At 35.3% G+C, this 12,910-nt stretch overlaps 1 protein-coding gene across 2 annotated transcripts in view; it reads left to right on the top strand.

The window, feature by feature from the left end:
- Positions 1-12,910, top strand: part of LOC136039878 (double C2-like domain-containing protein beta) — a 124,261-nt gene that overhangs the window by 54,596 nt on the left and 56,755 nt on the right. For both annotated transcript variants that reach the window (XM_065723836.1, XM_065723837.1), the window contains one exon: positions 4,595-4,938. In XM_065723836.1, the coding sequence (XP_065579908.1) occupies positions 4,595-4,938 (344 nt within the window). The remainder of the gene's footprint in view (positions 1-4,594; positions 4,939-12,910) is intronic.

Raw genomic sequence — 12,910 nt, 5'->3', positions numbered from 1 at the left:
CCAAAGAGAACAGATCCGTTCCAATTATGTCAATCACGTATCTAGAACTTGTGCTTATTTTTCCCATCAAGTTCATCCGATCTCTCCACTCTAAGTCCGCGGGTCCAATTCGAGTCGAAAATGGAGGATCTGAGACACAAGATCCTTCTATATATCAGGTTTCATTAAGATCCGATTACCTATTCCTAAGATAAAAATACTCCAATGTTTACGTTTTCCAAGAATTCCGATTTCCCCCTCCAACTCCTCCCAATGTCACAGGATCTGGTCAGAATTTAAAATAAGAGCTTTAAAGCACAAGATCCTTCTAAAATTCAAACTTCATTAAGATCTGATCACCCTTTCGTAAGTTACAAATACCTCATTCTTCCGAATTACCCCCCCCCCCCCAACTCCACCAAAGAGAGAGGATCTGGTCCGTTTACCTCAGTCACATATCTTAGACTTGTTTTTATTCTTAAATAACGACGAAGACCACACTGCCTTTCCATCACAAACATCAAAAACAAGAAGAACAATAGGGAATTTCTCAAGACAGTGGGAAACAAATTAGAATGAATATTTCAGCCCTATGTCCAAGGGCCGTCCTCAGCAATACAGATATATAATAAAAATTAACTTACAAGAGGATAAAATCAATAAAACTAAAATGAACCGTTTTTCAAAACAGTCCCAGCATCCTTACCTCAGTGAAGTTCAACCAGGAATGATAAATAAATTGTGATGAAACGAGGCAATCATTGAAACGAAAGAAAATGATTTAAAAACACGTTTTTAATGCCAACCTAGCTTTTTTCGCTGCTGATCTCATAGGTCTATTTGTGACAGGTTCTGTGTTAATATCTATTAAATTAAATGAAATGAAAGAAAATGATTTAAAAACACGTTTTTAATGCCAGCCTAGCTTTTTTCGCTGCTGATCTCATAGGTCTATTTGTGACAGGTTCTGTGTTAATATTATAAAAAACCAATAAAAACCGTAAATAAAACCGTAAGTTAAAATTACCTCATTTTTTCTTATTTTTCAGAATTAAACCTCCCCCCTCTCCAACTACCCCAAACAGAGTGGATCCATTACGATTATGTCAATCTAGTATCTAGAACTTGTGCTTATTTTTTCCACCAAGTTTCATCCCGATCCCTCCACTCTAAGTGTTTTCCAAGATTTTAGGTTTTCCCCTCCCAACTCCCCCCATTGTCACTAGATCCGGTTGGGATTTAAAATAAGAGTTCTGAGACACGATATCCTTCCAAACATCAAATTTCATTGAGATCCGATCACCCGTTCGTAAGTTAAAAATACTTCATTTTTTCTATTTTTCCGAACTGACCGGCCCCTCACTCCCCCCCAGATGATAAAATAAAAAAAAGACTATTTCTAATTTAATCTGCTCAAGTTCTTATATGTCTGCCAAATTTCATCGTCCTAGCTTACCTGGAAGTGCCTAAAGTAGCAAAACCGAGACCGACAGAAAGACCGACCGACAGAATTTGCGATTGCTATATGTCACTTGGTTAATACCAAGTGCAATAAAAACTTTTGTACTAAAATACTTGAAGGTGGCACCGCTATCCTTTCCATTTCTAAAAAAAATAATAGATCATTATTCTGGGACCATTTGGTCAAACTTATTTGTCTTTCAACGGGGACCGACCCATATAATCATGCTACTTGGATACTGACTTGTTGTTTTTTCCTCGTATTTTTGCTCTTTTTTTTAAATATGTTCTATAAATATTACAAAAAGACCTCTGTACAACCCTAGCGATAGAAATAAGGAAGTTAACAATATTTTTGCCTCAACAGGACGTTAAATATATATTTTAATTCCTATCTTCCTTAAACTCTCCTGAAAGATATAGATTAAAGGAAATTACTTTTTCCATAAAATTTTTTTAAACACATTTTATTAAGTTTTTGCTTGCTAAAGGGCTTATAAAAGGGGGTTTCAAACCTTCCGTTAAGGGTCTTTTGCTACGAAGATCCTAATGGTGCGCTTAGTTTGCTTCCCAGCCATTCCACTCAAGAACTCGCCATGTGGCACTTAACGATGAAGTTAACGAGATGATTTCAAAGAGCAACGTGGAGAGAGCAGGAAGTTTTAAATAAGTAATTAAAAATCTTTCTGTTATCCTGTATTAACCTGTTATCCCCAAAAGAAAAAATTGAAAATAAATAGCAAGATTCACAACAACCCTACAAAAAACTACAGTCAAAAACATTTCCTCTTTTTTCATGATTTGGGGGTAAAAACTTTTAAATTGAGAGTTTTGGACCTGATAAATCAAATAACTATATTGCAATTCAAAATTTCCAATACGTTGACAATCTTTGAGTTAAAACCTCCAATTTAGGGTCATAGAATTTGACAAAACGATTGGACATCCTACAATTAGTATTTTCTGTTTTTTTTCTTTAAAAATTTCCGTTATTATTTTCTGTTATATTTATTCTTAAAAAAAAACTAGAGCTATACATTTCCAGTCAAATGAGCCTCTTTTACTGCTTCCATAAAAGCCTTCAACGGCTTCTCCTTCCATAATAATCTTATATGCCCCTAGGGCATGACTTTCAACCCTTGCTCCCAGACAATTGGGGATTATGTCAACACCAAAGGCCTTGTTATATGATCTTTTGACTATTTTGAACAAATGGTTATCTGAAAATTTCCATCAGATACATTTTAGGAAAATACGACGTGGAGGGGGGGGGCTGGCTACCCTCCCATCTCATTGAAGCTTAAAAAAGGCAACGGAACTTCGGATTTCCAATCCAATTAGCCCCCTCCAAAGTTTGTACGAAGATCCTTTCCATAGAACCCTTGTATGCCCCCTGGGCATAACTTACTAACCCTTGCGCTGAGGGTTGAGGGGCTTATACGACCACCCTTTCTACAAAAACCTTGAACCCTTTCAGTTTCCAAGTGAATGAGCCACCCTTTTCGAAGTTACTACGACAACAAATGGTCATCTCAAAATTTATATCGGGTGCATTAGGGAAAATTACGACGTGGGGGGGGGGATATTGGTGGCTGCCCTCCGATCACTTTGACTCTTGAAAGGGCACTAGAACTTCTTATTACAAGTCAAACAAGCTCCCTCCAAAGCTTATACGACCACCCTTTCTACAAAAACCTTATATGCTCTCAGGGTACAACTTACAACCCTTTCCCTGAGGGCTATGGGGGGTCGCATCCTCAAAGACCTAATTCATGGACCTTTCAACTTCGCTGAACAAAATGAGTATTTGACAATTTTGACTGGATCTGTTTGGGAAAAGATGGGCGTGGGAGGGGGGTTGATTACCGTTTAATCACTATCGACTACCTAAAAGGACACTGACCGTTTTAATTTCCAGTCAAATGAGCCCTTTCAAAGTTTCTACGACAGTTCCGTCTATACGAAGTGTCCTGGTAAAAAAAAATAATAATAATAAAGTGCCCACATCGCTCGTTACTTAGGAAGTGTGATTGCACTGCCTAAGATGGGAAAACCCAAACCACCTGTTAAAGCGGTAATGACTATGATAAGACCATGGATAAGATATCTATTAGATATCTTATGATAATATGATGATCTTATGATATCTATGATAAGACTCTATTAGAGTTGGTATTCTCCGGCCTTTTAACCCACTTTCAGCAGAAAGTGGTGTGTTGTGGTGAGTAATGCCAGAAAACCTCACACTGCTGTGGTTTGTCAAGGTGGGGAGCTCAAAACCTGCTATCCAGGGTTTCAGAAAATGAACAATCGTTTGGCTATCTTACTATAGGCTATTTATACGTATAACTTACTATTTGGCTATCTTTTATAATTTCCATTTTCTATCTTTTTAACTCTCTTTGGAGAAAATTGATTTGTTGAGATAAAAAACGAAAAAAAAACACTATGTTACTGTTGCACTGTCTCCTTTGTTATTTGAAACAAAAACATTTCGATTTTATTTCAAACTAGCCTTCTCCCTAAATTCGGAGACCACGGGCTCAGTACAATCATCTTTGGAATGAAAAAAAAAAGAACTGAGTCATCAGTGCTGCCAATCCAAAAAAGTGATTTTCCTTGGTGTTCAATGTATGAAACTGTAATTTTATTTCTTATTGGGCTTTTGAACAAGGTGACTCCAGTAGTAGACTCTTTCTTTCCATACGACAACATTTTCGAGGTATTTCAGGCTCTTTTTCGAAATCCCAATAAATTAAATTTAACTTTTAACCCTTCAGATTAATCGTTAAAGCATTAAACTTTTATCCTTAAGAATAATCGAATCATTGGCTACCATTTCGTTATCAGCTTCTAATGTCAAACTTTTCTCACTTGTCGGTTTTCTCAAAATATGTTTTCAAGCTTTCAGTTTCTAGGCCTATATGCCATGGATCGCTCATAACTAGGTTGTAGTAATGACACATTTGAAAAAAAAAACTTTTGTGACTTGGATCTCTTTATTTGTTTCCATTAAAGTTGGATATAGAATTTCAAACAATTAAAGCTGATCTTGTTATGTTAATATAAAACATTCATGAATACACTGATTGTTCTTACCTTTGGGTGGGGAAGAAACTGCTATCTAGACAATACTTTTTTTTTTCATTTTTAGGATCTCAAGTTGATACACCAGTCTTCGCTTCCAGTTGCTGCTCCAGATAAACTTCGCTTGTCTCCCTCGAAGCCAACTGAGATAAATGTTGTAACTGTTACCTCTGCTAATGAAGAAGATACTGTAATATACGTAACAAATAGACAACCAGGAGCTACAACTGACCTAGCTGAAGAAAAGACGAAATATACAAAGAAACAGTCAATTTTGGCAAGGTCGAGAGCTCTATTTTCGAGAAGAAATTCGTCTTTTGGCAAAAGTCAGGACTCGGAGTCGAACTATTCATACTCAAGTACAATTGCTAAAAGCTTTGAAAGCCTTGCCAGTCCAGAACAAAACCAAAAGTAAGCTACCAATACTTTATTATTGAGATTTTATAAAAGATACATCTTTACTTAACCAATTGAACTTTGAACATAGATTTTAGAAGTTCAATCAGTAATGTTGTCAACACTGCATTCTGTGCTTGGAGACCACGGTTAGACTGTCTATATCTTGCTAGGGCTACTGAAAAGAGAAAGGCTCAAGAATTTTAAGAAAAATTAAATAATGTACAGATTATCAATAGGACATATTGACAATGTCATTGCAAAGGCTAATTGTCTTAAGTTGCAACTTCAAAACAATATTTCTATACTACTGCTGCTACTAATACTAGTGCTATTGCTACCAATACTAGTACCAATATTGCTAATACTACTACTGTGACTACTTTTACAATATGAATAGGGGTATGAAGCTTTCAAGAAAATTTCAAGGGGCAAGTGAACTGAATCAGAACGATCCTTCTGTATGCAGGTTGTCGAAAGAGCCTATCAGCAATATTTCAGGAACAGTTTTGTGCGTGAAATTAAAACTAGCAGAGCTTATTGTCGGGGATATTGAACTAGCCAAAAGACGATTTTTATATACTAATGCTACTACTTCTATTCATAGTACTTCTACTGCTGCTAAAGCTAAGGCTAGCACTATTAATTCTACTACTACTACTACTGCTACTTCCTTTACTATTACTACCTGTGCTACTTCTGCTGTTGCTAAAGCTAAGGGCACTATAAAGCTAAGGGACATGCTAAGGGCATGTTGCTAAAGCTAAGGGCGAAGCTGAACATTTTGTTCAGCTTCGTTGATCGGTCCAGTAACTATGTTTCTAAGGATATTGGGTTTATCCACCCCCACTCCGCCCACACACACTTATGAAATCTTCCCATTATACTTTAACATTCAATATTACTTTAGAAAAAAATTAAAAGGCACTATGCGGATGCTGATCACCAAGAAGACACCTCAACCATATACGAAGAACGACTGAGGGTATTAAGTTTCGACTTTCAGGGCAACTACTATTACTACTTCTGCTCTTACAAAACACTCAATAAAGTGTAAGTGCGTCCAGGTTTTCAAAGAGCATATATAGAATTTTTCTGGAATAGCATTAAGTTTTATTTTGAGGTCAACTAGAGGAGGTATAAAACTAAATTAAACAGTATTTCCATGGATTTTCACAAGGGTGTGCATTGTTAAAAATTGTTAAAAAAAGTTTCTCCTACATACAAATAGCAAGCCAAACTATGGGATCTTACAGAAAAAAACCGAAAGATATAAAAAGATTATTTTCTTTTTCCATGAAACAGATTATTTTAATAAAAAATGAACAGAAATTAATTAAAAAAAATTTTTTCCATAAACTATATATTTCATAGAAAGGTAAAAAAACTCCTTTAAACCCATATGAGCAAAAATACAATCAAAAATCTACCGAGCGTAAAACTACCACAAATCATCCTCAATAAATAAGTCATACCCGAAACGAACTGAAATTACAATAAATAACCGAGTTAAACCCAAAACAAGGAAATTAACATTAGTTTGGCTGACAAACCCCATGCTTTCTCAAGACCAGAACAGAATTTGTACCTTGCTAAAAAAAAAAATTAGGTGTTGTACTTTGTTAACTTTGATAAATCAGAAAATATTAAGACTTTAAGGAATAACTATCAGCATAGGTAAATAGGTAGGTAGGTATGTTTTATTTTTATCCACAATATAAACATAAATAAAAATGACAACACTAATAAATTATTGCAGCAAAAAGAAAGTCCTGAGGACTTGTGCTGCAAATTCATATTATGGTTTATATCTTATAAATAAATATCTAAACATAACATCACACGATTATCCACCTAGCCTATCTTATATATAAAAAAAAACAACAACACATACACATGAACAAAATGCAACAAAATAATCCTATTTAATATTATTTATCGGTTTCACCCAACCCACCCCAAGAAACTGCGAAAAAAGGCATCAAAAACCTCCCGCCCTTCAAATTCTATTAGTTAAATAAAATGTTTTCAATTTATTTTTAAACCCGTATAAAGTGACAGACTCCCTGATGCCAGCCGGCAGACTATTACAAACAGAATGCCCCAGATTATGAACCACCTGATGATCTGACTGATTCTCTTTTTTCATGGCTTAAAAGTTGTGAATTTCTTGTATCATAATTATGGTGCTCCTGATTCGTGGAAAAATAATCATGCTCTATGTCTCATGCTCTGGAACACAAAAATTGATGCCTGGTGGTCACGAATCTGGCTGACATTTAAAACATTACACCGGGAAAAGCTAGCAATAATTTTGGCTTCAACCTGTTCTTTTGTGTCCGCAATCAATCGAATGCTTTTATTTTGCAAAATCTGGATCCTTTTATAATTAGAATACAATTGCTGGCCCAATGAACACAACCGTATTCTATGTAAGGATGAACAAGGGAAATATAAATGATTTTTAAAATCTTGAATAGAATTTTTTTTTTACACGTCTCAGAATTCCTAGACCCCTAGCCATTTTTGCACCAATAACATTACAATGCTTTTTCCAACTAATACTATTATCTAAATAAAACCCCAAATAACTAATTTCAAAAACTTGTTTAATGGGTAAATGTCCAAAAAATATGTTATTATTATCACTAGGTAACCTACCTGTTCTACTAGTAGTAGTAGTAGTATTAATTTATTAACCAAAGGAAATAACACAGACAAAATCAATCGGTAGCACACCAAAAGCGTTGTTTGCGAGGGTGTGTTACTAACAAAAAAGAACAAAAAATAGAAGGAAAAAAACAAAAACAAAAAAAAGCAAAAAACAATGAGTTAATCTAAAATGAGCAGAAAGGTGAAACCGTGTACCGAGAAAAAAGATTACATAAATAATTCATACACAATCAAACAACATAATATCATAATCCCGAAGCAAAAAAAGGAAAACAAAAAACAATAAACAATTATTTCCAATATTAAATCAATCAATCTCAATCTATTTCAAAGGTATACCTACCAAGAAACCCCACACGCAGCACGGCTTTAAATTGATTATGGGCAATTCTTTGATACTTGGAACAAGCTTATTCCATAGCTTAGCCCCTCTATAAATAATTGAAAAAGTAATCCTACTTGAAACTAGGCGAGAAACCTCAATATCTCCACTTGTTCGAGTTCTGTGATCATGAATATTAGATCTATCCCGAAAAATTCCTGTAAAACATTCTGGAACGCACCCATAATGGTACTTATGCATAAAAACCAGTGTTAATCCCTAAATTCCGCAATAATATTTTACTTATAGCTTTTACATGGCACTTAAATGATAAAATTTCGTCAATAATAATTCCAAGGTACCTAACGGAATTTGACCGCTTAACAATTCCCTTCGGTGTAGCTATATCCGTAATCCAAGGATAATAATTTGGAGACCGGGAAAAGATAACAAAATTGGACTTATTTATATTTAGGTCAAGCCGGTTTATCTTCAACCAAAGACATGTCATAGTCATTGCTGCATTAATTGTTGAGGTAAGTTGTTGTTCAGTTGAAGCAACACACATCAATGTCGCATCATCAGCAAATAAAGTTGTAGTGATCCTGGTTCCCGAAGGTGCGGGATCCACTATATCCCCTATTCTAGAAATAGCTGCAACAGCATTTGGCAGATCATTGATAAAAATCAAAAAAAGAGTAGGACCTAACACAGAACCCTGGGGGATACCAAATTTAACAAGGCTCTTACTTGAAGAAACCCCATTAATGTGAACATAATGCTCTCTGTTTTGGAGATAATCACAAAGCAAAGCTAAAGTAGCCCCTCTTGGTCCATAAAATTCACATTTTCTAAGTACTAATTGGTGGTCAACAGTGTCAAATGCCTTAACCAAGTCAAGAAACATACCAGCTAATCTAAGCTTATTATCAAGAGCTCCATTGATTACCGAAGTTATATATGATAATGCAATCTCTGTGGTTCTCCCCTTACTGAAGCCAAATTGAATTGGATTTAACAGATTATGCAGTTCCAAATGATCATAAACTCTAGTGTTAATACACTTTTCTAGCACATGAGAAATAACATAACTAAAGATAATACAATTTGTTTTAGACGCGTTAACTGCTTAAGAAGTATGATAAGAGGAAAGGGTATTTATTTATTTAGCATTTCATATTAATTATTTTGTATTTTTACCCCCCCCCCCCCAAAGGATTTTTTTCTTCTTTTTTTGGGTGGGGGAAAAAAATGAAGAAATTATTTAGCAGATTCATGGTGGTCAGCGACATTAAAACTTAAAACGAAAAGGAATTATTCCGTATATGAAAGGGGTTGTTCCCTCCTCAACGCCTCGCTCTTTACGCTAAAGTTTTTTATTGTTTTAAAAAGTAGAATTGCGAGAAAGAGTCAAACTTTAGCATAAAGAGCGAAGCGTTGAGGAGGGGACAACCCCTTTCATATACGGAATAATTCCTGTTCGTTTTAAGTTTTAATGTCGCTCCTTACATACACTTAAAAAAAGCTTGTTTTTTTTTATTTCATCCAGGTCCAAGAACTGAGATCATTTTGTTTGGAGTGCCGCGACCTCTTAAGAACGACTGCTAAAATAGATGGGCCGTTCAATTGGGATAAGAAGCGTTTTAAAGCGCTAAGAAACTTTGGCGCAAAGACCGAGTGGTTGAGGAGGAGACGGCCCCTCTCATATACGCTTTTTCTCCTCGTTTTAAGTTTTAATGCCGATTCAACTTTCAGTTGAAAATCTTGTTTTGTCACTAATAAAGTTTAATATTTAAATTATTACTATTATCGTAATATGTCATTTAAAAAAAATGAACTGAAATTAATTGTAGAAAATACAATTTTTTACGAAAAGCAAGGATTGAAATCAACTCGGAAGGAAAATAAATGTTTTTTAGATCACTCTCTGATTTGGTGTTATATTTATGTGTTACCACAAATAACAAACATTCTGACACTGCGAAGAGAAAAACCGTTATCACCAGCACTCGACCAGTAAAACTTGAAAATTCTTTAATGAATAAAAACCATCAGAGTAACTAATAGAAGAGAATAATATCTTTTATATTTTCCTTCAAGATTAGAAATCTTTCAGCCTAAGAAAAGGGAAACAACAAGACGAATAGGAATCAAGGGACTCTTCTTTGTATTAAAAGCTGTCGAAACAAGCGGTGATATTGTAAGAGGATTGTTATCTGACTTCTTTCTTTATTCTTTTTTCCAAAGGAAATGGAAAAAAACTTATAAGGGGAAATAAATTGTCATTTGTAATTATTTTGTAAGCGTCGAACAAACATATTTTTGTTTGGTTTACTCAGATGTAGACAATAGGGACTCGTTCCTTACCTTCTTGCACACCCTTTATAAAATTGAAATAGAAAATTCCATGGTTTCTCGATGAATTTGCTAGCTAAAAGATATACACATCACTTGATCTACCTGTTACCGCTCTTTGTGTAAGTACACGCTACCCTTGTAAATGCACCCATTGCCCTTGATGGGCCCAGATATAGCCGTAGGCTATCGTAAAGCATTGCTTGTTTTATGGGTAGCCCAAGGCTATATACAAAACATTGCTGATTATTTGTATTTTTTTTTCTTCCTCAAATTACTTCTATGTGGTATTATGAACCAACCTTTGATGAGACAAAAACACCAAAAATGAGACAGACCAACAAAATCAGCAAAGTCTTTGTGCATGGCCTAGGGCTATATTAAGCCTTGCTAGGGAAGGGAGGGGGCTGAGACACACTTCTGAGGGTAGAAACTAGTATACATGGCAGCAAGTGGCAGTGAGACCAATGAGCAGTATATTCATTTTTTAGCTAGTGAATTAATCGAAGAAACTAAACTGTTTACCATTAAGACTACTAAGTAACAACCACTGCGTCAATATGTAGAGCAAGGCACGAGTTAAAGTTTAGTTCATGAATTCAGTGACAAAAATTGAATTGCAGTGATGTTGGAATACTAAAATATGAAAGGGCTTACCATACCTTCTTTTGTTTCAAATCCTCCAAAATATACTTGTAACTAAATTTATCTGTTTGCTTTATGAAAGTTTCACCCATCTTCAAACGATTTTTATCGGATTAATCATTGGCAGTGCAATAGCGCTGCATAAATAAAGAGATATTGAGTACAATGTGTTCTTTTTTCTTTCTTTTTGGTTAGTTTTAGACCAGGGAGCTTGTTATTGACTAAGTTGTCGTAGAAACATCGAAAAAGATCATTCGATTGAAAATTCAGAAAACTATTGCCCTTTTTAATAGTCAACAGTGATTGGAGGGCAACCAGCCCAACCCTCTCCTTGCCCATCATTTCCCAAAACACAGCCATTCAAAATATTGAGATAGCCCTTTTTTTCAACGTAGATGGAGGATCCGGTTATTATGTCTTGGAGGATGACAAGCTCCCTACAGCCCTCAAGGCAAGCTTTTAAGCTTTATCCTGGGGGCATAAAAAGTTTTTATAAAAAGGATGGTCATGTAAACTTCGAAGGGGGCTCATTGAATTGGTAATCAGAAGTTGTTGTGCCTTTTTTAAGAGTCAAAGTGACTGTAGGGCAAATACCCCCCGCACCTCGTATTTTCCCGAAATGTATCAGATGGAAATTATGATATAGCCTTTTGTTCAAACAATAGTCCAAAGATAATAAGTAATGTTATAGTGCTGCCTATGCAAGGAGCGGTGTGGTTACAATGTATCATTATTATTATTATATTTTTTTTTTAAGACAAGGTCACTTCGTATAGAAGCAGTTGTCGTAGAAACTCCGAAAGGGGTCGTTCGATTGGAAATTGCAGGTTCTAGTGCCCTTTTTAATAGTCAAAAGTGATTGAAGGACAATTAGCCCCCCCCCCCTTCATGCTAACCATTTTCCAAAATACATCCAATAAGAAATTCGAGATAGCCATGTTGTTCAGCGCAGTGGGAAGGCCTAGTAGTTACATCAATTAAGATGACAAACCATAGAGCCCTCAGGGCCAGGCTTGTAAGCTATGCCCTGGGTGCATAAAAGGTTTATATAGAAGAGGAGGTCACAGAAACTTTAGAGGACACTCAATTGATTAGAAACTGAAAGTTCTAGTTCCCTTTTAACAGTCAAAAGTGATGGAAGGAAACTAACCGCCTCCCCTGACGCCCTCTTTTCCCCAAACGTTTGTGATTGAAATTGTGCGATATCCATTTGTAAAAAATAATCCAAAGAATATATAACAAAGACTTCAGAGGTTGATATAACCTGCCCGAGCCATGGGGCTATGTGTTGTAAGTTTTGCCCATTGGGCATATATGGTTTTTACGGGATGGGTGATCGTTTAAACTTTGGGTAGGACACATTTTTTTGGAAATTGGAAGTTGCGTCCCCATTTTATTGGAACCAAGGACGGATACCTTTGGAACACAATCATTTTATTGGAAATTAAAATATCTGCCAGTCATTTTCTAGTGTCCCTCGTTGGCAATTCAAGAGTTTTTGCATTTTATGCAAACCGTGGATATTGGTAAATGACTCGCTTTTTTGGTTGTTAGGTATTTGTTTTTAACTCTTTTAATTTTGGCTCTTATTGAATTTTATTCATCTTTTAATGCTATTAGTTTTTCATTGATATTTATTGGTTTGTTTTTTCACATTCACTCTCCGCGTTTTTTTTTTATTTCATTGTCTCTTTTTGGCACTTTCCTTAACTATTTTTCTGTTTGCGCTGAAGAAGAGAGGCGGTTGTCCTTTGGAAATATTCACTTTGTGTTTTTTAGTTTGTTTTTTTTTTTCGGTCGTAAAAAAACATTTTTGATCTTTTGTTCTTTATATAATGTCATAGCAACGGCTAATTGTATTAAGTTGAAGCTTCCAGGACTTGATGGGAATGATGTTTAAATGACCAAAAGGCAATAAATAAATACTACTGCTGCTACTAGTGCTAGTGCTATTACTATTAATAGTATCACTAAAATTACTGTTGGAGTTTC

The sequence above is a fragment of the Artemia franciscana genome, chromosome 20 (assembly GCF_032884065.1).
Source record: "Artemia franciscana chromosome 20, ASM3288406v1, whole genome shotgun sequence".
Classification (NCBI taxonomy): Eukaryota; Metazoa; Arthropoda; class Branchiopoda; order Anostraca; family Artemiidae; genus Artemia; species Artemia franciscana.
This window is presented reverse-complemented; position numbering and strand designations above follow the sequence as displayed.